At 46.4% G+C, this 26,753-nt stretch overlaps 1 protein-coding gene across 3 annotated transcripts in view; it reads right to left on the minus strand.

Moving 5' to 3' along the window:
- Window positions 1–553: 553 nt before the first annotated feature.
- Window positions 554–26,753, minus strand: part of SLC24A3 (solute carrier family 24 member 3) — a 493,522-nt gene continuing 467,322 nt past the window's right edge. For all 3 annotated transcript variants that reach the window (XM_008141127.2, XM_028144920.2, XM_054724362.1), the window contains 4 exons: window positions 25,003–25,117; window positions 23,461–23,573; window positions 5,942–6,007; window positions 554–2,474 (listed from right to left, as the gene is read on the minus strand). In XM_008141127.2, coding sequence (XP_008139349.1) covers window positions 2,325–2,474; window positions 5,942–6,007; window positions 23,461–23,573; window positions 25,003–25,117 — 444 coding nt within the window. In that variant the 3' untranslated portion in view covers window positions 554–2,324. The remainder of the gene's footprint in view (window positions 2,475–5,941; window positions 6,008–23,460; window positions 23,574–25,002; window positions 25,118–26,753) is intronic.

Here is a 26,753-nt window from a genome sequence, read left to right on the forward strand (position 1 = left end):
TTTTCCATCACCTGGGAATACACTTTCACATACAATTAAATAAAAGCTGGTGCTGTGAATTAGTAGATATTTTTATTCTAGTTCCTATAAAGACATTAATGTTGACTTTCAGATGGAAACCTGACTTGTTCCCTCACCTTGGTCCACTTTCAGATCTGGGTAATTCTTTCTTGAGAGTCATGCAGGACAAGAACTGGTTTTTCAGACGGGATGGTGACCTTGAGCACTGCTGAAGGTCATCAGTACTGGCATGCTCTTCCTCTCAGGTCCAGCTGAAAGAAAGATCTCTAATGTAATGTCACATGTGATCTATAGGACAATAGGTTAGAAGACACTTCCGGATTTAGAGGGGACCCATGATTTGCCACTTCGTACTTGTAATCCACCAGACATTTACCAGCTTCCCAGGTGAGTCCACCCAGAAACAGAAGGGCAAAATACCTGACCCCACGGGGACTGCCATCTTTTCCCCTTGCATTGCATACTCCTCAGTGCCAAACAGGCAACACTCCAGAATCCGAGGAGAAAGGAACGCGCACTGCTCAAGAAAGGCTACAGAACAGAGAAGTTTATTTTACACTATCCGTCCAAGAAAACAATCGCCATAAACCAGTGCAAAGTGTGCAACAGAATCATTGAGTGTGTCTTAGCTCTGAGAGCCCAAATTGGTGATTTCCTCTCCCGGGCCTCCATCAGGCAGGTGCCCCATTGGCTAATGCTCACCTCCTTTCGCACCCTCGACAGAGACGTTCAACCAATTTGTAGCAGGTTATTTTTACAATTCAGACCAGAATGTGTAGTACAAGGGACAGAGAAAACCATACCGAATGAATTATAAGTGATCAGTGCTTAAAGTAAATATAGGGGGAGCACGGGCAAGAGTCCACAGTTTCAATAAATACAGGTATAACAAGCATGGGTGGGTCTCAACTGGTGGAATTAGTCTGCATAATAATTCAGCATCATACAAAATCTAGCAGGGCTGTTGAGCAGTGATTGGCAACAATGTTCACAATAACTTATGCCCTTTGAGCTTGTCTGCATTTAGCACATTCTGTGGTTTCAAAGATGTCAGTTCTGTTTTCTCCTTCCCTTGCCATCCCTCCAGGAGGGGACGGGTGGAGCTGGGCAGCTTGGCCATGGTGTCCTGGAGGAAGGACGCTGGCCCAAGAGCCAGCTTTCAGGGTCCAGTGTACTCAGTACCAAGTGGCAAAGTGGGACTTGATTGACGATGTCTGTGCAAAGTGCGCTTCTCTCCATTTTCCAAGAAACCAGTGTCTGTAATTCCTGCACAAAAAGCAGTGGTGGCCTCTGGGTTACTCCCTGTCACCCCAAATGTCAAGCAATGACAGCACATCTCAGGGACTCACAGGTTGGGAAGCTTCTGCTGCTGACTGCCTGGTACCTCACGGATAGATGTTCAACCAGGGACCCTTGACAAAGGCCTCAGGCAGGCTAGAACTATTGCTTAAAAGACTAGAAAGAACCTAGTGAGAAAGTGAAGGTCATAATGGACATGTAGGAAGCTGCCTTCTTCCTCGGAAAACCTTGTGCTCCCCAGGTAACTCCTATGGGCCTGTGGGGGCACCCTTGGGTATGAAATGTCATGCATCTTTCCCGGTGGCCTGGCTCAACTGTTCCTCTAACAAGCACTAGATCCATGCCTGCTCCAACATGCTTGGGATTTGATCCCAAGACACAGTGGGGACAACCTGTGGCTCATCTACTAATCCAGGGCCCAGGGGAAGAAGATGCAAGAGAAGCTCTCGATCTCTGGAAGAAAAGGGGCAGAAGGGAGAGCCCCTCCAAAGAGAAACAACCCCCCAAACCCATAACCTAGGAATCACCTGAAAACATAACAAAATCCCAAGCACTCCCTATAATCAATGTACCCTCTCCTCGCTATCTCTTCGACAGTCTCAGGCCATAAATTAGGTTAGTCTTCCATCCAATAACTTAAAAAAGGAGGAGGGATTGTAATAAGTTTTGCCTGGCTTGGGCCAGTTAGCAGCCAGTTTTTCTAGAATCTCAGTCACTGTTGAAAATGGAGCTTGAAAATTCACATGGATATTGAAAAGTCTTCACACCGGAGGAGGCAGGAAGGGGTGGGCAAGAAAGGCTGGGTGGCAGGTAGGACCCCAGGAGGAGGAGGGGCAAGGGAGGGGGCAGGGGGCGCCTGGGCCACTGAGGCAGGAGCGGAGGCCTGTGAACAGCAAGGGAGAGACGGAAGCCCGGCCCTTGGGGGCCCGTGTGACTCGGGGTGCGGCCGGGTCTTGTATTGCACAGAAAAGAAGGAACTGAGCCTCGGTGGGCGGCCCGGTAGATCAGTGTTCCCCGCACATGGGCAAGTTCACGAAGGTGAACACGTTGAACTCCGTCATGATGGAGAAGCACAGGAACACGCCGTACAGGAAAAGGCATCCGCACCCCAGCTTCTTGTCCAGCTGCCACTTGTTCAGGTGAACGCCAAACACCTGCAACACACAGAGGGGTCAGCGGGCACGGATTCTCTTCCAGAGGGGGAGTCAGAACCTGCTGGTTGTGGGAAAATCACTTGAAAAAGTCATCAGCATGGGAGTCCCCTGGACTCCAGCCCTGTACTGCTTGGTGCTGGCATTACCCGTTCTGACACTTGACCCTTTTGTCCCAATATGACCTTAGCTCTCCTTCCCACAGGGGCAGGGGGTGGCTGCATCTCTTCAAGTCCCTGTGCCTGGAGGCCAGGAAGAAGTCCCCCTTGCTTCTCATTGCTGCTTCCATGCCCTTTTCCTTTTTCCTCCCGAAAAGCACTGGGCTTGGAAGCTAAAGTCTCCCGACAGTCACATTCTACCTTCCTCCTTGCAGTCAACCCTGCACGCTCCTGGCATTCCTCAGGGTCCTAAGTCTCCCCTCACTACGGCTCCTGTCATTGGCAAGCACCCTTGTTGTCCTTTTAGTGATTTATCTATCCACCAGGACGATCTACCCAATACCAGGTCTCTTGAGTCCTTGTCTTCCACCCTATTTCAGCCCCTTACTCCCACACCACACCCTCGACTTGTGCTATACCCACTAGCCACACGTGGCCACCCACATTACATGTAAATCAGATAAAGTCAGAAGCTGAGCTCCTCAGTTGCACTAGCCACATTTCAAGTGCTTAATGTCCACAGGTGGCCAGTGGCTACTGTCCAGAGCAGATACAAGACATCTCCAGCACTGTGGAGAGTTCTGTTGGACATCCCTGCTGCCTAGAGCTTGTCAAATATCCCACTTTATTTTTTAAAAAATATGTTTTTATTGATTTGAGAGAGAGAGAGAGAGAGAGAAATACCAATGAGAGAGAAACATTAACATAGATTGGCTGCCTCCTGCATGACCCCCACTGGGGAATCCAGCCCCAAACTGGAAATGCCTTTTGACTGGGAATTGAACCAGTGACCTCTTGGTATATGGGTTGACACTCAACTATTGAGCCACACCACCTGGGCTCAAACACCTCACTTTCTCCTGGCCATCTTCTGTCTTTCCCGCTTGCTCCATTCTGGTACCACAACTACCTACAACTCTCAGAACCCACGACCCAGAATTCACTGAAACCATCACTGCTTCACTGTACTTCACCCACCTGTCCCCTGTCCCCTCCTTACCCTCCTAAGTTCCTCCAGCAATTGCTACAGTCACTCCTGGCATCTGCCTCCATTCCTTGGCCTATCTGTAGCTTTGTGGTCTTTGCCAGTTAAGCCACAGCCCTTTGGTTCATGCCAAGCTTCCATGTACTCCACACTGCCTCCTTGCAGTGGACCCAGGCTGGAGGAAAATGCTGGCCAGGCTGATGGGTCTCACTTTAAATTTAAGACCATTAATGCCTTCTGGCAATCATCCACATTTCCTAGTCCACCATCTCTCCCTTTCTTAGACAGCTATTTCAGGCCTCTCTTCTCTCTTTAAATGACCAACACTCCCTTCTCTACTCTCACTGTCAGCTCATGACTTTGTTCCCATTTCACAGAGCTCCTACCACCACATCTACCTGCCCACCTTCCCTCTGTTAATGAGGACCCACAGCCCACAGTCCTGCCCACAGCCCTGTCCACAGCCCATTCCTCCATGCGAGCACGACATCTCCCCACCTCCTCGTACTGCTTAAGGTCATGGCTCCAGCAATTGTCTCTCTTTCATCTCCACTCCCCAAACCCATCCTTGGATTATTCCAATTAGCATAAAAGAATGCTGCTATCTTTCTCATCTACACTTTTCTGGGTTTCCATTTCTCTCCTTTCTTTATAGTAAGATAACTTGAAAGAGTTGTAAATACCAGCTGCCTCCAGTTCTTCTCCTTCCATTCTCCGTTAAGTTATTCCACTCAGCCTTCTGCCCCACTGCTCTGCAAGCCACCATGTCAAGAGCACCGATGACTACATTTCTAACCCTAATGGCCAACTCGGGACTCCTCTCCCTTAACAGTACAGATCACTCCACCATGAAGCACCTTCTCCACATGACTTCCCATTGCCACACTCTTCTGGTTTTCCTCTTACCTCTCTGAATGTTCTTTCTCTGTTTCTTTTGAGGTTTTATCCTCATCATCCTGACTCAGATCTTAGGGCTCTTCTCTTTCCTGTCTATGCTCACTCCCTTGGTGAAATCATCCAATCGCATGGCTTTAAATACCATCTACATTCTGGTGTCACCAGCTTGGACATTTGTCCTGAACCCAGACTCATCTTTCCAGTGGCTTTCTTGGCCTCCCCAGTTAGAGGTCAAATAAGAACTGCAAACTTAAGATGTCTGAAATTTCTCTTGTTCCCCAAACCTACTTCTCTTCCATCTTTCCACAGCCCCATTTGGACAGCCCAGCTAGCGGTTAGCCCGATCTCCTACAAATTGTACAACCTCAGCACGGGGTAAGGAGAAGCACTGTGCTACAAGCTTGCACTGTCAGACAGCTTGCTCCTCCATCATTTGGTGTTAACTTCTCTACTGTCATCAGTACAATGGAGCTGAATTAGTGACAGCTCACGGGGGTGTGGTGAGCTCCAAACGGGAAAACAGATGCAGAATATTAAGCACAGTGTGTGGCGATTACAAGTAACTAACCCTAAGTCATATGGCCTGAAGAACCTCTACACTACAAAAGAATAAATTATATAGATTTTCACTTTTGTGTAAGGAAGTATTTGCTTTGGTAAAACTTTGACATTTGACTCCCATCTTGATCCCGTAGATTACCTCTCCTGCTTCCTGCCTGCCCTACTGAATTCCCGTTCTCTAGCATATGTACATTCACATGCTAGGTATAACTCAGTTTATATTTCCTTGAAAATTTCAGGAAAAAAACATATTGTGTCTCAATGTTTCATGTCAAAATTCAACAGCATACTTGTATGTTACCGGATACTTCACGTGGGTCAGTCCATGTGTTGGTGCAAACTGTGTTGGCGCAAATTTGTTTGCACCAACATGTCAGTTGAGATGGAATGTTAAATTATACAAAGGGATGTAATGGCCAAGAAAGTAGATGGCATAAAAGGGGAACTGTCAATAAAATATATTCTTAGTTGCTGAGTACTGGTCAAAGCCATGGATTTATGAAGATGTTTAGTAACCTGGAACAATTAATTAAAATCTACTATTCTGTAACTAATTTTGCAGGAAAAGTGAGGTCTCCCCTTAGTTTTTGATAAAACGATTTGTGTTTGGCATGCCACATGGCCATGTTTCTGAGTGGAGGCTGCTTCCTTTCAGTAAGAGAGGGCTTTCTAGTGGGTTGCTAGGATCCACTTCTAGAAGAAACAGTTACGAAGGAGAAGGAACATCTGGAGGCTGATTGTCCTGATACACCAGGAGGCCCAGCCCATCTGGTGTCCAAACAAACCCTGTTGCCAAAGAACTGCAGGGGGTGGGGGTGGGGGAGGGAAAACACGGGAGCTCGAAAGTGAGGAGAGAACTGCAAACCTACTGTGACAAAGACGGAGGCCAGGAGCAAGCCCACGGAGTAGATCAGTCCCCTGCTGTTCAGCCGAATCTGTAACAAAAGAATGAAACAGAATTAGCTCTCCGAAAAGTCCTGTGTTTAATGTGGGGCACTCAAGCATCTCTGAGTGAGTCCAGTTTTCTCCTATAGGGGGCGAAACAAAAGGAGGCCTCCCCAGCCATCCGCTACAGCTTGTGGGAGGAATGTGAACTTTTCTAAAAACACCCAGAGAACGCCCTGGTCTGGTCCACTCCCAGTTCCACGCTTCCCTCCAGTGGCGGTGGCTGTTGGACTGCCCCACGGCCCTGTGAATTCTCCATGTGTGTTGCCTGATTCTTGTTGCCCACAAGGCTTCCCCATGGACCTCACCTCCAGGGGTTTCATAACATGGGTGATGGGAGCAATATTTTGAAAAAATTACTAAAGTTTTTATCTCTTTTGCATTAAAATGTCTATGACCTTCACCCCAATTTGATATGAAGAGATGGGTTGAGGCCTGCTATCTTGAGCAAGCAAAGAGGAAAGAGTTAACATATAAAAGGATTTTGTTTGGTTTCTTTTTCACAGCCAAAAAAAAAAAAAAAAAAAAAAAAAATGGGGCTAACAGCCAAACCCTGAAGAAAAAGAAAGCAGCAATTTTTGGAATTCTTATAGAACAGCGCTGTCCAGGAGAACTCTCTGCAAAGACAAAACGTCCTGCATCTGTGCTGTCCCGCGTAGCAGGCGTCAGGAGCATGTGGCTGTGAGCACTTACTTGCAAAGGAGCTCATGTAACAGAAGAACAAAACATTTAAATTTACCTTTAGTAAATTTAAATTTCCATCTAAAGAGCCACATGGGACTAATGGCTGTAGTGTTGGGCAGAGCAGGTAGAGAATATTAAAGGGCCAACCCAGCCAACAAAGATCCTAGCTTTTCTTCCAGGGTGTGGAGAGGATGCCTTCCTGCTCTGACCTAGGTTATGAGGTCGCTGCCCTGAAACTGGATGCATGTCTCACAGCAGCTGTGCTCACAGGGTGCTCCCTGGACCAGCCGCCACCGGAGAGCTGGTTAGAAATGTAGGATCTTTGGCCCCAGCCGACCTCCTATATCAGAAACTATGAGGGTGGGGCCCACTGATCTGTGCTTTAACAAGCCCTCCAGGGACTTAAGAACCAATGACTTACAGAAAGAACTGAGGCTAAATTTGATTCTGGGGATGGGACTTTGACATTCATTTTTCACCAGTTCTCTTGGGAAGTCTTATGTGTATCCAGGTTTAGGGACCACAGCCTCCCCCTTCCCCACAATGTACACTGTCCTACTGGGAGTCAAAGGCTCACCTGTGTTCACAGAAAGAAAAATGAGGCAGGTTGATCATGTAAATTAGAGAACAAAGTGGTGATTATTAGGAGGAGTGGTTTGGGGTCTTTCGGACAAAGTTCAAGGTACCTCTTCTCACCCTTTCACCAGTTTACCCCTGGGGTGTAGGTATGGGAACAAGGGGATGACTCCATAAGTGGGTTTGCTTGGTTCATCTTTGGTGATAGGACACCATATCCTCATGCCATAAACAGCCAACCCTTTCTTTATTTCTTTCTTTTTATGTCAGAGAAAAAGGGAGAGGGAGATAGAAACAATCAATGAGAGAGAATCATTGATTAGCTGCCTTCTGCATGACCCCTACTGGGGATCAAGCCTGTAACCCAGGCATGTGTCCTGACCAGGAATGGAACTGTGACCTCCTGGTACATAAGTTGATGCTCAACCACTGAGCTACGCCAGCTGGGCCTTTCTGTGAGGACCCGTGAGCAACTCCCTAAGGGACGTTCACAGAGGGAATGGACCGGCTCTCTCCTCTGCCTGCACAGTCTGTGTGAGCTAACCATCTGCTTGGCCCCAGCCACCAAATGCCTTCCTAAGAATCAAGGTCTCAGATCTTAATCTCTGTGACACTAGAGCCATGGGTGGACCCAGTGAATTCAGGGTGGAAAAATGAGGAATCAGCCACCCCAGGCCAGCTGGTAGCTGAACTTCCAGCAGACCCTCCGCCAGGCTGTGGTTAGTTTCCTCCTTTCATCAGCTGTGATGGAATAAAGAGGCTACTAAGCAGGAGCACATCACAAATGCTGTGCTGAAAGAGGGCCTCTGCCCCCAAAGTAGTCTGTCCACACTGACTCTGACAATCCCACATGTACCCTGGCCAGTGTCAAAGGCAGGCGGGCTTAGAGCAAGAAGGTGGCTCCATGTGGAGTGAGGAACAGCCCACCAGCGCTGTCCTCTGTCACATGGTCCTTGGGTCCACCCAGAAACTGAACACACACTCAGAAACTCCTTTGAGCTGTTAATTTTAACAGCACATGGATTTTCTAAGTATCGAGTCAATCCACTTCCAGCCCATGGCACCCTCTGACCTCCAGGGTCGAATCCTTGTCAGCAACAGGAGTTGAGTAAAATGATTTCCTGCCCTTAGAAACTGAGAGCCAGTGACACCAAAGCCACGAGTAGAAAATTCTTTGGCGAAGCGTTTTCAAAATGAATCACATTCAAGCATGGCTTTTGACCTTGACTTTTTCTACATTCACATGAAGTCAGTGCTGCTAACATTCTAAACATAGCTCTAAAGACCAAATACAACCAACTCTTGTGTGGTTTCGGAGTATTTTCCACTGTTTCTCTGCAGCTTCCTTTGGTAAAGAGCTGCCCAGGGATGTATTGTTTGTCATTCTTAATTAGAGACCCAGGCTCTTAAAGCCGGTATTGATTCCTTTCTGTCTGACTCTCACACTTCCACAGGGAGGTGACTGTCAGGAATTAGGTTTCCTTCAGTTGCCTCTGGTCCAACTTAAAAGCCTCCCAGCCACTGGAAGTTGTCAGTGGTTTGAGGCAGAAGTTGGCAAACTACGACCCACCGGCCAAATCTGGCCCATCGCCCATTTTTATAAATAACATTTTATTGGCACTTAGCTCATCATTTACAGTTGCTTTCATGCTACAATGGCAGACTCCAGGAGTTGGGCAGAGACTGCACAGCCCATGGCCTTAAAATATTTCCTCTCTGTCCCTTTCTGGAAACAATCTGCAGACCCCTAGTTCAGGCCATGGGCCGCAGTCCCAGCGTCCTGGTGTCTGAATCCCTCCCAGTCACTCATATGCTGCGTGTGACTTCTTCAAGCCTCAGATTTCTAACGTGTAAAATGGGACAACACAGTTGCCACCTGATGGGGTGGTTGCAGGATTGACGGAATTAATCCAGGTTAGGCTTGAACAGAATCTGGCGTAGAATAAATTCTCGGTAAGGGTGGGCCATTATTCTCCACTCACACAGGAACTGCCTGGGCCCACTTCCCTGGGACCCCGGGCTGCTCCATGGCAGAGATGACACACAAGGAGGGTGGGGACCATGTCTGACTATCCTCCACCTGACACAGGGCTGAACACAGACCACGAGCTTAACACGTCATTGGTGACTGGATAATGGGTACTTTCCAGGTGGCATTTTGATTGTGGTTTACAAACAGGCCATCATTTCCGTGGGGCAGGGTGGATTGGTCAGAGGGAGGCTGGCAGCAGACAGGCCCTGGGCACCACTCCTGATGTTCCAGAAACAATGCAATCCCTGCCCAGCATTCCCTGTCTCCTGGCCCCACTGGTTTATTCCATGTATAGCTTTTATGTTGTTGTTGCTCAGCATTTTATTATGAAAGTTTTTGATCATTCAATCAAGTTGAAAGATACTATCTTATTTTTTAATGAACTACAACATAAGCTGCAGAAGCTAGTGCACTTCACTCCTAAACACTTCAACCCGCATCTGGTACGTGTTAAATAGGGGTCAATTGTGGTTCATGGGTCTTTTACTTTCAGATGAAATTTCCATTTGGTGAAATTCACAAATCATAATTTCACCATTCAATGAGTTATGAGAAATGCATACACCCATGTAACCCAAACTGTAGCCATGATTTCCAGCACTTCCATCATGCCCCCCGCCTCCCCACTGCCCCGAAAGTTCTCATGTGCCCTCTGTCTCACCCAGGGGCGGTCACTGCTCTAAGTGGCTCTACCATAGGCTGGCTTAGCCTGCCCTAGAAACTTCAAATGAATGCTGTGCACTCTTTTATGTGTGGATTCTCTTAAAGAGTCCCTCATGGTTTTCATTGCAGCAATAGCTCATTTCTTGTCATACAACATACTAGTAAATATACCACAGTGTGTCTAATTATTCTCTGGTTGATGGACATCTGGGTGGCTTCCAGCTTTGGGCTATCAGCAAGTATTGACTTGATAACTCACAAACAAAATAAAACGAGACCTATAAAGGCTCCTTTTCACAAGGAGGAGAACTATTAATGAAGAGAATAAGGACAGCTGGGGACTCTGCTGAGACCCCTGAGGCTGTCTCTCTCATCCTAGCATCCAGTCTGTGGGTGGGCACCCAGAGCCTCTCCAAACTGCAGTCCACCTTTCCCACCTCAGCGCAATCCCATCTCCCTTTTGGGATCTTCTGTCTAGTCAGATGGGACACACACCTCTTTCCCCCCTCTACTCAGCCCATCTCTCCTGAGGTCCTTTCACCTTTTATAAGTTTGCTGGGCCCTTGCTGGTCCTATCCCCCATCTGAAGCTGATCTTGGTCACACTCTTTGCCTGAGTCACCTTTTAATCTCCCCAGCTAGTCCCAATGCAGAGGGCAGATGCCTGGGTGCTAAGTTTTTCCTCATGCCACACACCTTACTTCCCCCTGGCCCCACACACTCATCTGCAGGTAATGCGGAGCGTGCCTGTATATGTGTGTGCACCCACCCTGGGGTCAGTGAGGCTGGTGACCAGGGGCAAGGGTGGAAAAGTGGATGGGGAGACTGACCATGGTGAGTAGTGGCTTTTAGCTGATCTTTTCAAGCAACAAAGTGAGAGGGAGCCTCACATTTTTAAAAATTGAGGCATAATCTGCATACAGTCAAATGCACAGATGTTTATCCAGCAAGTGTACTATTAGATAAGTTTTAACAAATGCATGTACCCATGTAATCCACATCTCAGTGAGAATATAAAATATTTCCATCACCCAATAACTTTCCTCGACGACAGCAAATCGAACTCAACCCCCTCAAAAACTAGTTTGTTGGGTGTGCTGAGTCAGACAGCATCTCTGGACTACCTTTGGAAAAGACATTGAGCTCCAACCATGCACAGTGTTTATATAAACAATTGTTTCCCTGCTTCCTGCATCACAGATGCAAAGCCCCATCAAGCACAAATGCAGAACATCTCCATGGCGATGCCCACCTGAGAGCAGGCAAGGCGTAACTGGATTATTCAACCACAACATTTAGCATCGTTTTTATGTCTTGCCTTCAAAACTGCATTTTCATTCTCCAATTCCCTCTTGGCAGGCATTGCTGAGGAACAGAAGGCTGGCTGGTTCCAAAGTCAACAGGAATTTAGCCCATGATGTATGTATATTTTTCACAGGATACATACAGAGACCCAGTCATACCTAGTTTCATGTGTGTATGTGGTTCATAAAACTGAATCTTACAGAGTTTGGGGACCCCAAATCCCCAGCTTCAAAGACTCGGACTTCCCCATATTACAGTTTAAAATCTTTCTATGGTTTGAGGCCTGCTCTACCCAACAAGCAAATTATTTTAGGAAAAATAAGAAGCCCCTGGACTTTTGCTAATTTATTTATAACTTGGAACACATGTTGTATGTCACTTTGCATTTTCAGATTTGGGTAATTTGAACATTTGTGTGGGCGCAGGTTCCAAATGGATGTGTCTAGCCTTGACTTTACATTATAAAATATCACTGGGTGGGAATTTCTTTCCTTGAACAATTATTATTTTTTAAAAAATATATTTTATTGATTTTTCACAGAGAGGAAGGGAGAGGGACAGAGAGTTAGAAACATCGATGAGAGAGAAACATTGATCAGCCGCCTCCTGCACACCCTGTACTGGGGATGTGCCCGCAACCAAGGCACATCCGTCGACCGGAATCGAACCCGGGACCCCTGAGTCCGCAGGCCGACGCTCTATCCACTGAGCCAAACCAGTTTCGGCTACTTTTTTAAAATATACTTTATTGATTTTTCACAGAGAGGAAGGGAGAGGGATAGAGAGTTAGAAACATCGATGAGAGAGAAACATTGATCAGCTGCCTCCTGCACACCCTGTACTGGGGATGTGCCCGCAACCACGGTACATGCTCTTGACCGGAATCGAACCTGGGACCTTTCAGTCCGCAGACCGACGCTCTATCCACTGAGCCAAACCGGTTTCGGCTCCTTGAACAATTAAATGAGGTAAGAAAGCTAATAAACTTACAGAACAAAAGCACTTTAATGGCAGTGGGTGCCTATGTCCTTTCTTTCCATCATGCTTTCACCAACACAGGTTGTGTGAACGGAAGGGCAACTTAGTAGACCCAACGAGCTCAGGGGAGCCTCATGGCAGGCCTGACAAGCTCAGAGACCGGAAGTAACCACAGAGGATGATCTGATCATAAATTCCTAACTGGACAGGCCATGGCTGGTAGTCCCAGGCTTATAGCTTCCTTAGCAAAGGTCAGTCTTCACCTTCAGTGAGCCCTGTCCATTGTTCTGGTGCATCTAGGATAATATACCACTGAAATGTTAGAGCATTTTCTTTTCCAGACCCTCAAAGACATAACTGAGGCACCGGAGCACAAGACCACTCGCAGGAGACCACAGAACCCCTCATTGTTATCTTGTCCCCCGAATACCATCTCTATGTGCTGTAAATGTTAACTATCCTGTACCCACCAATATAAAAGAAGCATGCATTTCTCCACTTTGCTTTTTATCCAATCCCAGAGATTTCCCTGGTTCTCGTTCTCCTGCCTCCTTGATCTACCACCAGTTGATTTCATGTAACCCTCTTTAAGTCTCCTTTGAGTGTGCTGCATAAAATAAGCTGCAAAGCTGCCATTCTCTGGAGCATTTTCTCAATCCACTGATATCTTGCTTCTTGGCATGTCCTCAAAATTTTGGCTCAAATAAATTCTTAAAACTTTCTATAGGTTTGGACCTTTCATTGACAGGTGCACTGAATTTCAGTGGCAACTCTGTGAGGTAAGCGGGGTGGGTTTTGTTTTCCTATGTAAAGATGAGACATCTGAGGCTCAAAGATGTTAACCATTTAGCCAAGGTAAGGCTCTGGTCACCAATTCTAGTGTGTGTGTGTGTGTGTGTGTGTGTGTGTGTGTGTGTGTTTTGCCTCATCTCCAAGCAATCCTTTGGCACCAGGTGGTGTCCTACAATTTAGCTCAATTCCAACACTATTTACCTGCAGATAGTGTCAGGTCCCACAGGTTAAGGGTTCAGTCCTCCAAGTCTGTCCCGGACACCCACTCCCCACCCCCCACTTTGCCTGCCAATTGTAAGTCCAGCTTGTCCCCTGTGCTTCCTTGGATTGCGTTCATTTCCCAGAGTGGCTCACAGAACTCAGAGAAACACTTTACTTACTACAACTCCACTTTATTATGAAAGGATGGAACTCTGGAACAGCCAGATGGAAGAGATGCCTAGGGCAAGGTATGGGGAGAGTGAGGAGCTTCCATGCTCCCTGAGCAAGTCACTTCCTGAATCTCCATGTGTTCATCAACCTGAAAGCTCTCCAGGCCTTGTCCTATGAGTTTTTATGGAGGCTGCATACATAGGTGTGACTGATAAAATCACTGGCTACTGGCAATTGATTCAGACCCTCTCACTTGAGATCGGGGTGGGACTGAAAGTTGCAACCCTCTAATCACAGGGTCGGTTCTCCTGGCAGCCAGCCCTCCTCCAGAGGTGAGGTCTAGAAGTAACCTCATTAACATGACTAAATATAGCTCTCAGTACTTAGGAAATTCCAAGGGTTTAGGAGCTCTGTGCTAGAAACTGGGATGAAAACCGAATATATATTTCTTATTATAAATCAAAATACCGCACCAAATCAGGAAGCTGGTAAGGGTCAAGTCTGCACTTAGAGTTGGGCTTTGACTGTAAGTTCTAGACTCTTGCACCCTGCAGGACCCAGGGAAAAGGCCAGAGTCCCCTTCACCCCTTAAGAACCCTCAGAAGTGGCATCTGGACCTTTCCAGCCTATCACTGCTGCAAGAGTCCTCAATTGTAAGAAACACAGATGCTAGTGTAGCAGATGCTGAAAGGACCCATCGGCACCCCATCCCCTTACTATTTTGGTAGCCAGCTGCTTCCTAAAAGCCAGAACCAGCATCTGTGACTGAGGGCTTTTTCCTGAATCATGTACATGCCAAGCAGCCCTCCACCAATGACTCTCTGGGGTGGGTGTATAAATACCCCAGCTCCCCTGCCCCTCAGATAGGGTTATTCTGGAAAGGGGGCTGCACCATTTCCCAGAGCTCCCCCAGGACTCAGCTCCAGTCACCCATGGCAGTAAAGGGCTTGCTAACCCACCTGTCCTTGGCTGCCTTCTCTTCCCACCTCCCCTCCCCCTCCCCAATGAACCCGGCACTCTGAATCCTTGTCTCAGGATTGAATGATTTCTGGGGGAGCTAAATTTTGACAGTGAGATGACTCAACTTCGGGTGTTAGTGACTTAGGAAAGCCCTTCCACAGGGGACCTGTGAGGACCCTGCCTTCCCCCAAAGATCACCTAATTTTTCTGCACCCAAAATTCAATGGTCAAGGTTCACCTTAAGGGTAGTAGATGGTGTCACTATAGCTCCCAGGAGCTCTGTCAGAACAACCTCAAGAAGACTCATTTGTGAAGATGTCATCCAATTATCTCCAAGTTATCTATCCAAATCCTGTGTGAGTAGTTTGTAGACTGGCCCTGGCAGTAGCATTCTGGCATTCTGCTCATTTCCATGGTGTCAATACTCCCCCCCACAGTCAACTACAAGCTACCGATGTGGCCTCTCTGAAGGCGGGGCCAGGAAGAGCTGCAACATCACGTCTCATGAGCCTGTTCAAACTGGCTCCAGTGCCCCATCTCTGGGGGTCAAGACAGGTGTCTACAGAAGAAAGAAAACCATTGGTCCTGGCAGTTGGGGCAGTGTCCAGGCTTTGAGAACCTGATTTGGGAATACTCGCTAAAAAAGTGAGAAGGCAAGACCTGGAAGGCATCAAGAATGATTGGTTCATTGATTCATCCCACAGAGGCCCTCTCCTGGGTGCTGAGGAAGATCCAGTTCCTGCCCTCAGAGCATCTGGGCAGATGTGCAAATCAGAGATGGCAGCCCTATGTGATCCTAGAAGTAGGAATTTGGCTGGGGGTCGACTTCTTGGAGAAGGTGGTTGGAGGGCTGATAGAGCAGGCCTCAGAAGAAGCAACTCAGGAAAAGCAACTCAGAAAATGTGACTTCACCATCCTTCTTCTTTTTTTAAAAAATAATTTATTTTTATTGATTTCATTGATTTCAGAGAGGAAGGAAGAGGGAGAGAGCGATAGAAACATCAACGATGAGAGAGAATCATTGATCGGCTGCCTCCCGCACTGGGGATTGAGCCTGCAACCCTGGGCACATGCCCTTGACCGGGAACCAAACCCGGGACCCTTCAGTCTGCAGGCTGACGCTCTATCCATTGAGCCAAACCGGCTAGGGCTTCACCATTCTTCTTGAAACATTGTCCTGGACCCTGTTTCTTCAGATTCTCCCTCTTTCTGGATGACCCCTCCTCAGTCTCCTTCACTGGGTGGTTTTTCCTACCTAACATCAGGATATGGTTCTGGGCTCTCTTCTCTGTCTACATTTATCCCTTAATGAGCTTTATGCACTAAAAAGCATATAATGCTATTATTCTCAAGTTCATATCTGCAGCCCAGACTTCACCTTTAATCTTCAGACACATTTATTCCACTGCCTACTTGCTAACTCCACCTGGATTGCCCACAGACACGTCAAATTTAATCTGTTCTAAATGGAACCCTTGACATTTCCTCTTAAATATGTTCCCTAACCCTTGTGATGTCTTCCTTATCTTCATGAATGACACCCAAACAAAGAACTAGAAGTTACCCTTGATTTTTCTCTTTATCTTTTCCTCTGTGCATCCATCAGAAAATCTCATCAATTTTTCCTTAAAAGTCTTTTTCTCCTGGGCAATACTCATACCAGTTTAGCCCATTTCACCATGTCTCTTGCCACCAGCTCCCAACTTGTCTCCTCTCTTCCTTGCCTTCTCCTAATGCATTTACAAATCTGATCATCAGATGTAAAGTGAATCATACCATGACTTTACTAAAATCCTCAATGGCAGTTTAGAATACAATCCAAACTTTTCACAATGGCCAAGAAAATCTTAGATGACCAGGTCTTTGCCTTTCCCCAACTCACCTCCCCATTAGCAGATGTGTAGGGGGTGATGTTAAACCCATCACCAGGTCCTCCTGCTTCTTTTTCTGCAGTCTCTTGCTTCACCTTCCATTGTTCTCCAGCTTTACTGCTTTCACCGAGGCAGAGTGAACTGCTGGTTTCAATTCCCCTCCCCTGTGTTAGAGTTATATGTCCACCCCCTGGTGAGCAGCCCTATTTCCCTGCCTCTGGAATTTGGGTTTGGCCACATAATATGCTTTAGCCAATGGGATATTGGTGGACTTAACACAAACACAGGTTTGAAATGTATTTCCATGATTGACGTGGCCTCTTGAGCTCCCACCTTTCATCAGGAGAAGGATGTGTCTCAGGAAGTCACTGGTTCAAAGAGGTTAAGAGACACGTGGAACAGACCCACCTGAAGCTCGGAGCCAAGTCTGGATCAGCCAGTCAACTCACAGATGTATGAAAAAGAAATATATAATAATGAAACTAGGCCACTGAATTTTGGGACAGTTTGTTACCCAGCATTATGGTAGCAATAGCTAACTGATACAACTACCTACAAGTCCAGGTCACTATATTTTTCTCTCTCCTGCCAATGCCTCAAAACTGGTCCTGCAGCTGTCAGTTTTGTCTGGCTCCAACCCATTCTCCATGTAGTAGTCAGAATCTTCTTTCTTAAAGGCACATATAGTGAAAGGCACCATTCCCTCTCTAATACCATTCATTCGTTCCATTATCATGGCTCAGTGTCCTTCACCACATGACTTATCTCTCTAGTTTTGTTCCTATCACTTCCCACTGCCCACACCTTGCCCCCAGCCACAGGAGCTGCTGCCCTTGTGTATGTAGCTTTTTCACATTTCCATCTCCTATAGGCTGTTCTTTCTGCTTGGAAAAAAATATCCTCTCACTCTCTCCATCTGCTTTGCTCTGAAAATTTTAGATGCTCAGAAGAAACATCATTTCCTCACAAGCATCCCAGGCCCATTAAACCCTGTCCCAAAATGCCACACTCTGTCACACAATGCCACACTCTGCCCCAAAATGCCACACTCTGCCACAATTCCTGCACCAGCCCTTGGGAGGACACTTTGTTCTGGATTGTCTCCTTCCAAGGGCGGTAGTTCCATGAGCACAGAAAGGTGTCTGTCCTGCTCACAGCAGCATCAACATCTCTTACCAGCTTAGCACACAGTAAGCACTCAATTAATGTTTAATCAGAGAGAGAAGAAACTGGGCAGAAAGCATGGAGTGGGGATGTTACTGGTCACTTTTTCTTTTTCACTTCTGTGGATTCCTGAGTCAGGTGGGCTCTCACTGGGATAAAGAAAAAGCCAGACTCTCGTTCTCCCTCTGTTATTTCTAGGATTTCTTTTGCATTTCTAAGCTGGAGTTCAGAAATGTGAGTTTTGCTCTGGCTTCCTAGAGCCTGCCTGGTGGCTTTTTTAGTTCTGTTGAGCAAGTGGAACAGAAGCTCTTCGCCAAAATGGGGCAAAAGTGCTCATTTTCCAAACTCTGACTTTTAGAAATATATATATATATTTTATTTCATGCACTTAAATAGTTCGCTGGCTTCTGAGAAAGCCACAAGTGCTAAGAAATGTCAAAATCTGTAAAACTGCCTTCATTCCCCGCTTTCAAATGCTGAAAACAGCTGTCTTGATGGTAATTATCCAATAATTATGACTTGGAAATCCCATCTGGTCAAGATGGAAAAATTGTTTCAGAATTGTCAGCAGGTCCCTTGCGAGGGCAAGAGAGGCCATTAAACCCACAAAAAGGTCTGCTGAGCTCTGATGTCAGAGACGCAGACAGATGTCAGGGTTGCAGCCATGCTACATGGAAGGCGGGGCCCGCGTGTCCTGGAAATGAAGCCTCTCTCCAGGGAAAAGCTGGAGGCAGACAAGCGGGAAGACAAAAATGCTTGTGGCAAATAAGCCCCTAAGTCTGCTCTCCCATGAACCTGCCACTAATTTTCCAAGCTGGGCACAGGGGCTGGCACTGGAGGGCCTGGTGAGAGCCAGGGAGGGACCCAGAGACTGTATAAACAAGTAGTCCTCATGGAAGAATCCAGAACGTTCTTCCAACCTTCAGGCAGAACCCACTGTAGCCACGTCACATACCACAGCCTAGAGCAGTGAGGACTTCAGCTGGCGGGCTTTTTAGAACAGGACTCGGGGGATCAGGAGGTCTCTTCCCTTCCAGGTCCTTCTTTCCTTACCTGAAGTTGAAGAGCTCATTTCAGCCTGTCCTCTCTTCTGGCAAAGATTCAAATCAGAGATGGTTCTGCCTCAGTGTGACCCTTGTGTATCTGTGCCCCCAGCCCTGCATGGTGGCCACTGTGGCACGACTTCCTTTCAGCAATAGTACCCTCCCTCCCGCTTTGATCTTTGGGGCTTGCGGGAAGAAGCAAGTCTTCTCTCTGCATCTTTCTGGCTGTGATTTAACTTTTCTGGGCCCTGGTTTCCTGACCTGCACAAGGGGAGTTGGAACAGCATTGCAATAGAGTGAGACATGTGACCCCTGCCCACCTCACTCAGCCTGCCTCATCCCTGCCCACCTCACTCAGCCTGCCTTACCCCTGCCCACCTCACTCAGCCCACCTCACCCCTGCCTGCCTCACTCAGTCCACCTCACCCCTGCCCACCTCACTCAGCCCACCTCACCCCTGCCCACCTCACTCAGCCCGCCTCACCCCTGCATTTGTGCTGCTCTGACCACCCTTTCGTTCTCAGACACAGTCCGTCTCAATGTCTTTACACTTGCTGTCCCCTCCACACACCCAACTCTTTTTTGTCATTTGCCACTCAGCACAGAACCCACCTCTTTTTCCAACAAATCTAGAGTGATATGTACGTGCCCCCCCCCCCCCCCCAATCACATCACCTGTCCCATAGGTTTCAATAGGCTTTTGTTCTCCAAATTTAGTGCACTTACGTATTTGTCACTCATGGATTGTCTGTTTTTCCCAACCTGATGCACCCTCTAAGAGGGAGGATCTAGTCCATCTCGTTTGTTCTGTGTTTCCAGTGCCTTGCCAAGTTTTTGGCACACAGTAGGCATGATAACCACTAGTTGAAGAAATAATCCTTGCCTAATTTTGCTGATCTCAGGATTAGATGAGACTACGTGTCTCTAGAGTGCCTGGCACATACTAGGTACTTAGTGAATGTTCAGTTCTTCTTATTGCTGTTTTGTCCTCTACTCTTTTCTCGGGTCAACTTATTCCTATATTCTGCTCTGCTCACATGTCCTACCCCCTGCCCCTAACAGCTGAGGTGATGCTGATGGGAAACTTAGGATCCATCCAGCCAACCAGCAAATATTTGTTGAGTGCATTCTAAGTACCAGGCCCTGTGCTGGGCACAGAGCAAACAAAGTATAAAACAGACAGAGTACCTACTCTCAGGGAGATCGCCTCTCTGGGAGAGGCTCAGACAAAGAGGCCAAGGGAAGCTTTCATGGGAGCTGCGGAAAAACACAGGAGTGACACCTGACCCAAGCTTGGGAGAATACAGTTGACATCTAAGCTGACACCTGAAGAATGAGCTCTTGGAGAGACAATGAAGCCCCTTCACCCCCTCTGTGAAGTGGTCTGGTTCTACAGGGCCACTTTCTGGGACACCCGACCTCTAGGAAAACCAAAAGATAAAGCTTGGTTGGGCCAAATACTGGGCACCTCGTTTGCTCTAACATTACTAGACAAAGAGGAATTCTGTACAAGTAAAGTTGTCCAGAAAATTAAAGTCCACCTCTCTCCCTACCAACACCTTAACTGTTTTGAATGAAAATATTTCATTCTTAAACTTTTTCTTGCTGACTCAGAATTATTGCCATGATTATATTTCAACTATAGTTGGGTATTCTAGAATCCTGCATTCCCAAATAGTGATTATCTTCACTGACAGGAGAAGTTTTCATTCTAACTGAATCAGAACTAAAATGCAAATGGGCAAGAAGCAAGTTGTGAATATTACTGAAAAAGAAGTTAACTAGAATTTTTTCCTTAGAATTTTTCAAGTTCAAAATGAAATCTTTACAGCAAATGGTACTGAAACAATGATACCAACATGCAAAAGAATGAAGATGAACCCTTACCTCACACTATATACAAAATGAAATGTTCTTGATTTCCCTGGGGTTCATGAACTATTTGATTATATTAATAAATTTCTGCTTTCAAAAGAGAGGGCTACACTGGATGTCTATACCCCTGGAATAAAATTACCATCTCTCTGGCCCTGGTTACAGATACAGCAGCATTTGGATGATAACCCAATGTGACACATTTTTTTCCAGTCTTCCCAACCAAAACTCTCTCCTAAGAGCACTCTCCCATGTGGCTTTGCCTTAGTCATAGACCAGACGTGGCCACCTTTCCTTCTGCATTTCCTCCTTCACTTCAAGGATAAGGACGATCTTCAACCACAGGATCAGATATACTCCTTGTACAATTCCAGCAGAATGACCAGAGTGACCCAATTACATCATCATAAAACAGAAGTTTGGGCCAAAGATCTAACAGGGCCTGAACTTTTGTCTTCATGATGTCACCCTGCCACTAGAGTTTGGGACCTGAAATGGTATGTCTTCATGGTTGCGGGAGTTACTGATATGAGAATTTTGTTCAATTTTCTGTTCTCTGAAGAGTGTTGGGAGCATGTCAGAGAGGAGAAGAGGAAGGCAGAACACTTAGGGGATTAATTGTGGCAGACAGTGTGCCTAGTTGAGTTGGAATTTCAGGCCTGATATCCACGTTCTGTCAGGAAGTTTTCAAAGCTGGTTAGAGAAACTAGTTTACTTCCAGGATGAGTTCTGAGTTTTGTTTTTGAGTTTTTGATGTCACCTTCCATCGTTGTACCCTGTAATCCCAGTAAAGAAAAAGAAACCAAATGGATTTTAGGGACATTGCAAGGATTTGCATCCCCTGCTCCTGCCTGTCCATTCTTCCCTGGAGAATCATGTGGTAAAAATCTATTATTCATGGATTGATTTTCCAGGTTATTCAAGAGTGTAGTTTTTTCTTATCTTTTTGCTGCCTGTTCTTCAGATACCAGAGAAGACAAACAGTAGTTGAAATTCACACAGGTCTGCATTTTACTTCTTAACTTTGGTAAGAGGTAAGTGGGAAAGTGAAAGAGACAGAGCAATAAACCAGGTGTGTTGCTGATGAACTCAACAGATCAGTACCCCCTGCTATTTTGGGGTTCCAATGAAAATATTCTGTAAAGACGAATCAGGAAATGAAGTAAGAGACAGAACATTGCATTTAGAAGAGATGGAGCACTAGGAGGGAGGGATGAGGCAATGAAGATCAAGGATGACCTTTGGTGCAACCTCTCAGCCAGTAGGTAACTTCACATGAACCAGAAACATATGGCTTTTCTCTACGGATTCCAATTCCATTGTGTCCAGACCCAGGGTAGGCTGCCTCAAGATACCCTACAATAATCTGTATTGATATTTTAAACTAAAGTTACTTAAGAATCTGACTATACAAGAAGAAACCCTGACCTCTCTGTCCCCCTAAAAGCAGAGATAAATCTCCCATGTGATAGATACCCTCAACGCTCCTGAGGGCTGAGAGAGAATCTAACCAGACTTAAGAGAATCCAGAGTCCAAAGCTTAAATAAACAAACGTTGAACGTTGAACTGCCTTTACTAATTTACTACCCAAGCCCAATCCTTGCTTAGATTCCTTTCTAATGAGCACCAACTTTTTTTTGTTCTGTCCACTGCTCACAAATTCATTCTTTCTTTGTCTAAAAAGTATAAAAAGGTGACTGGTTCAATCATTTCTTTGAGCTTCTTTTTTGATCTGAGCATCATATTATGATTCTCCCATGCACATATATTAAACTGATTTTTCTCCTGTGAATGCAGTCTTGTGTCAACTTTATTATTTTATCCTAGTCCAAACTTAAGAACTAAAGCAGGGTACCCTTCTCCCCAACAATTGCAATCGGTTGGATATACCTTTACTAGTTAAACAGCCATTAGTCAAGCAACTTCAAATACAACTACCATTTGATAAAATGCACTACATTATTTTATGCAGAATAAACAATTACTTAGAACATACAGTACAGACAGACTAAGTCATGCTCAGCAGCCCATCTAGAGAAGCACTGAGCACTGGGCAGGTGTAGCAGCTTCAGAGACACACTTCTTCTTTCTTCCAGATATAGGAAGAAATCTCGAATCAGTTTCTTCCTCAGTCTTTGGTCAGTGTCTAGGGCAGAAGCTTCTGTAGCAGAGGGGGGACATTTTGGCGAGTTGGGAAAGAGCATTGAGTCCACCTGGACTACCTGTGTCACCCACCTGCAAATTCATCTGAAGCCATAATCAGCTTAACCTTGAGGGAGAGCATGGAGGCCGTCACAGGAGGGTCTGACAGTCGCCAGATCCCTGGCAGAGAGGGAATCTTGTATTTTGTGCCCCTTCCTTCAAATATAAAGATATTTTGCATGCAAAATAAATACACTTGAGAAGGGGTTGGCAAATTATGGAACCTGGGCCAGATCAAGCTCACCACCAGGACTTGCATAGCCCATGAGTTAAGAATGGTGTTTACATTTTCAACAGGTTGAAAAGAAATGAAAGAATCATAATATGTGAAAATTATACAAAATTCAAATTTCAGTTCCTATTAATAAAGTTGTAAACAGCCACACTCATATCATCTGTGGTTGATCAGGCTATCACAGCAGAGCTAAGTAGATGGGACAGAGACTGTCTGGCCCACGAAGCCTAAAGCATTTACCCTCTGTTTCTCTTTTTTAAAAAAATGTGTTTTTATTGATCTTTAGAGAGAGGAGGTGAGAGAGATAGAGAGATAAAAACATCAATGAGAGAGAAACATCATTGATCAGCTGCCTCCTGCACACCCCCTACTGAGGATCAAGCTCACAATCTGGGCAGGAATCAAACCAGTGACTTCTTGGTTTATGGGCTGATGCTAAACCAAATGAGCCAAACCAGCTGGCTACCCTCTGTTTCTTTACAGAAAAAGTTTCCAACCCTGCTCTTGAGTCCTGAATGATCCCACAAGCCTCACTTTGGAATGGCTTTGATGGGGAGAATTTGTTACCTGCTCAACATTAGTATTTCCACACTCCCTAGCCTTGAGACAAAGTCACAGTGGCCAAGGCCACTACAAACAGAGTTCTTATCACCCTGGATTTAAAGAGAAGCCATGGAGAAAAACCACTTACGTAGGATCCATAATCCACAGCCAGAGTCTGCAGGGCCCAGGGGAGACCGAGGCCAATGAGGATGTCAAACACGTTGCTCCCGATGGAGTTGGACACGGCCATGTCTCCCATGCCTGCAAGGACAAGAGGTCACTGCGGTGAGGGAAGTGATCTCAGGGGAGTGCCCACAAGGGACTCCCCCAAACCTTCAGTCTGACAGCCAGAGACCTGCTGGCAAGTCTGCAAGCTCACATATTTGGTTCTCTCCCAGGCCGTCACTATGGAACAGTGATTTTAAACCTTTTTCACCTTAAGGCATACATAAACTAATTACTACAATTCTGCAGCACACCAAAAAATGTGTGTTTTTATAGATCTGACAAAAAAAATAAGTATAATTGTGATTCATTCACACTGGATGGCTATTGTTGTACTGTCATGTTTTTTATTTGACAAGCTAAGGGAAAAGAGGTCAGTACCCTTGACAAAATAGTTAGGTATTGCATGTTTTAAAAATTGTTGTGGCACACAGATTGAAAATCACCGCTATAGACTGATGCTGCCTGTAAAATACATAGTCATTGGAATAGAATGCGTATTTTCAATAGAATAGAATAAAATACACAATCTTCAAACTGTTGACCCTTACTTCAAATATGATCATGGGTCAGATGTGCTTCAAAAATCCAAATATGATTTAATAAATAGAATACATCCTTATAGAAAGGAATACATGCAACAGTTGTATAAAGGGGCTCGTGATCTCACCAACCCATACGTTTCAGTATCATCACCCACCTGTTTTACACTGTTTTCAATTCTTCTAAACAACTGAGCAATATTAAGAAGAATAATGTAACCAGTAAGAAGACTTTTGTGAGGACTTGTAGAGGACACTGTGTTGTGTCATAGCTACACATTCTGTTGAAAACAAAGGTCTGCTAGCACAAATCAGGCATATACGTTAGAGGGGTGCTGGGGAGGGGCATGGCCATCCGGGGCATCCATCTGGGAAGGTTAACTGTGACCTTGGTTTTGAAGGAGGGGAGGGTCTGTCACACACTGAAGAGTGACCTATGGCAACTGCTACCTTGAGGGTTACTGCAGCTGAGTAAACCTTAGGCTATGGGGTCTGTCCTCTCTAAGCCTCAGTTTCCTTACTCATAAAATGGGTGTAGGATTGTCCCTAACTCATAGAATTCTTTAAGTTATATAAGATAATGTGCCTAAATTGTTTTACTCAGTGTGAGTCACTTAGCAAAGGTTAGCTATCAATATATTTATTACTATTTTTAATAATTAAAAAATGGTAATATGACCTCCAGAAAGGGGGGCTGGTGCTACCTAGAAAACTTCTCTGCCCTTCTCAAGGGTGGGCCTTCTGTCTTGTTTCCCTGTTCTGATGCCAAGAAGCCTTTTGACCAACATGGCACTGAAGTCCCCCATCACCCCTTCCAAGCTGGGATTTGAAGCCCTGGTAATTACCATGTGGACACCCACCCTCCCACACCCTTGTTGAGAGGTCTTCCTTCCTCCCCTACCCCAGCCCACTGGTGACCCCACCTTGTCTGGCCACGATGAGGCTGGCCATGCAGTCAGGCACACTGGTTCCGGCTGCCAGGAAGGTGATCCCCATGATGACGTCAGGAATCCCCAGTGTGTAACCGATGATTGTGACCTGGAAGAAGCAGGAAGAGGTGGTGAACTGAAGGCTGACTCTAGCCCTACCTGCCCGTGAATCCTTTGACCAAGACACAGAAAAGGCGGTCTCTCCAGGGGGCAGCGTCGGCTCTCTGTATGAAGACAAAGGGGAAGAAGATCTCGGGGAGCAGGCTGGGGCTGCAGGTCAGGGGACCAGGGTGCAGTTATGGAGCTCATGTTTTCCAATCAAAGATGGGCCTTTTTCACTTGTTCCTTTCAGCTGAGACAGATGGCCCGAGAGAGGAAAAATAGTGTCTGGGAAAAAGCAATATTGGGATAGGATATTTACACTCAGGGTGGTCCTGGGAAACCCAGAATTCATGGCTGCCAAGTTGGGCTGGGAATTCGAGCTGCATGATGGGAATCCACACCCCCCAGGCTTGTAGGAAAAGCCATAGCCGCTGATTCCTTTCCTCTTTCCCTGGAAGCTTGCTTAACGTCACCTTTGCCAACACTGCCCTCCGTTCCATATCACTGACGTTTGCTGAGTACTCGGGCACTGTGCTAAGTGGTGTTTGTGCGTTTTAACTGATTTAATTCTCACAACAACCCTATGGAGTAGTGCTATCATTATCTCTATTCTTTAGATACGGAAACTGAGGCACTGCCCAAGGCGCACGTGTGAGTAAGTGGCAGAAGGGGGCATTCCCTCCCTGGCAGGCAGGCTCCTTTGCACAGGCAGTGCCTCTGTCTACATGGGAGGGGTTTAGCTTGAGTCAGTGCCTCCATTATGCAAAAGAGCCCATTCTGGCCCCTTAATTCCAGCTGGTAAGACAGAGGAAAGCAGGTGGTGAGACATCATGGTGGGGGCGGCGAGCAGTGGCAGGAGAGGTGGGTGGGCAAGAGACCAAATCCCTATATGTTGGCCTAAGGAGAGGATAACTTACAAGAACTGGGAGGAATTGGTCAGGATGCCACCTGGCCTCACTTTCTACAAAGTTACAAGAAATGCAAACCATGTACTGTAAATAGCACATTCTCACAGTTCCTCCCGGCCAGCGATGGAAGGAGACACCTATGAATGCACCCTGACTTCCTCCAAAGGCCACAGGTGCTCCTTCGCAGTCCAAAGGTTTGTGGGAAGTTAGTTACATGGAGATGCCTGGCTGGCCCCCTTTTAAACTGGACAATGCACCTCATTTCTGTTCAGTGCTGAACTGAACTTGGGGTGGCCCTGGGGCTCTCTGTCTTCCTCTCTCCAAGGAGGAAAGTGAGATGCAGAAAACACAGCATTTCTGTTGGTTGTTCTGAGGAGGCTTTGGAGAAGTGGCGCTACAAGCATCCTGGCCAAACTGCGTTTTCCTTTTTAACAGCCCTCGGCCCGTCTCTGTTGGAATCAGGTTTGTCTCGCTGGGGCTTGGCCTACCCTCTGGTGTTATTACGATGCTTGTGGCTGAGTCTGGAGTGTTGGGGAACTGATTCCCCAGACGGCTGGGCCAGGTCTCCTGTTTCCTGTTTTCTCCCTATTCCCCACCACTTCTCAGGACTTCTTAGAGCTGCACCTCCACCCGAGTAGGAGTCCGACGGAGGGAGGGTAAACCTCAGGTCAGTGGGTGGGTTTGCCTGTAGGTGGACTTGGGAGAAAACCACTGAGCACCTGGAGGACAGGGACA

The sequence above is a fragment of the Eptesicus fuscus genome, chromosome 12 (genome assembly GCF_027574615.1).
Source record: "Eptesicus fuscus isolate TK198812 chromosome 12, DD_ASM_mEF_20220401, whole genome shotgun sequence".
NCBI lineage: Eukaryota > Metazoa > Chordata > Mammalia > Chiroptera > Vespertilionidae > Eptesicus > Eptesicus fuscus.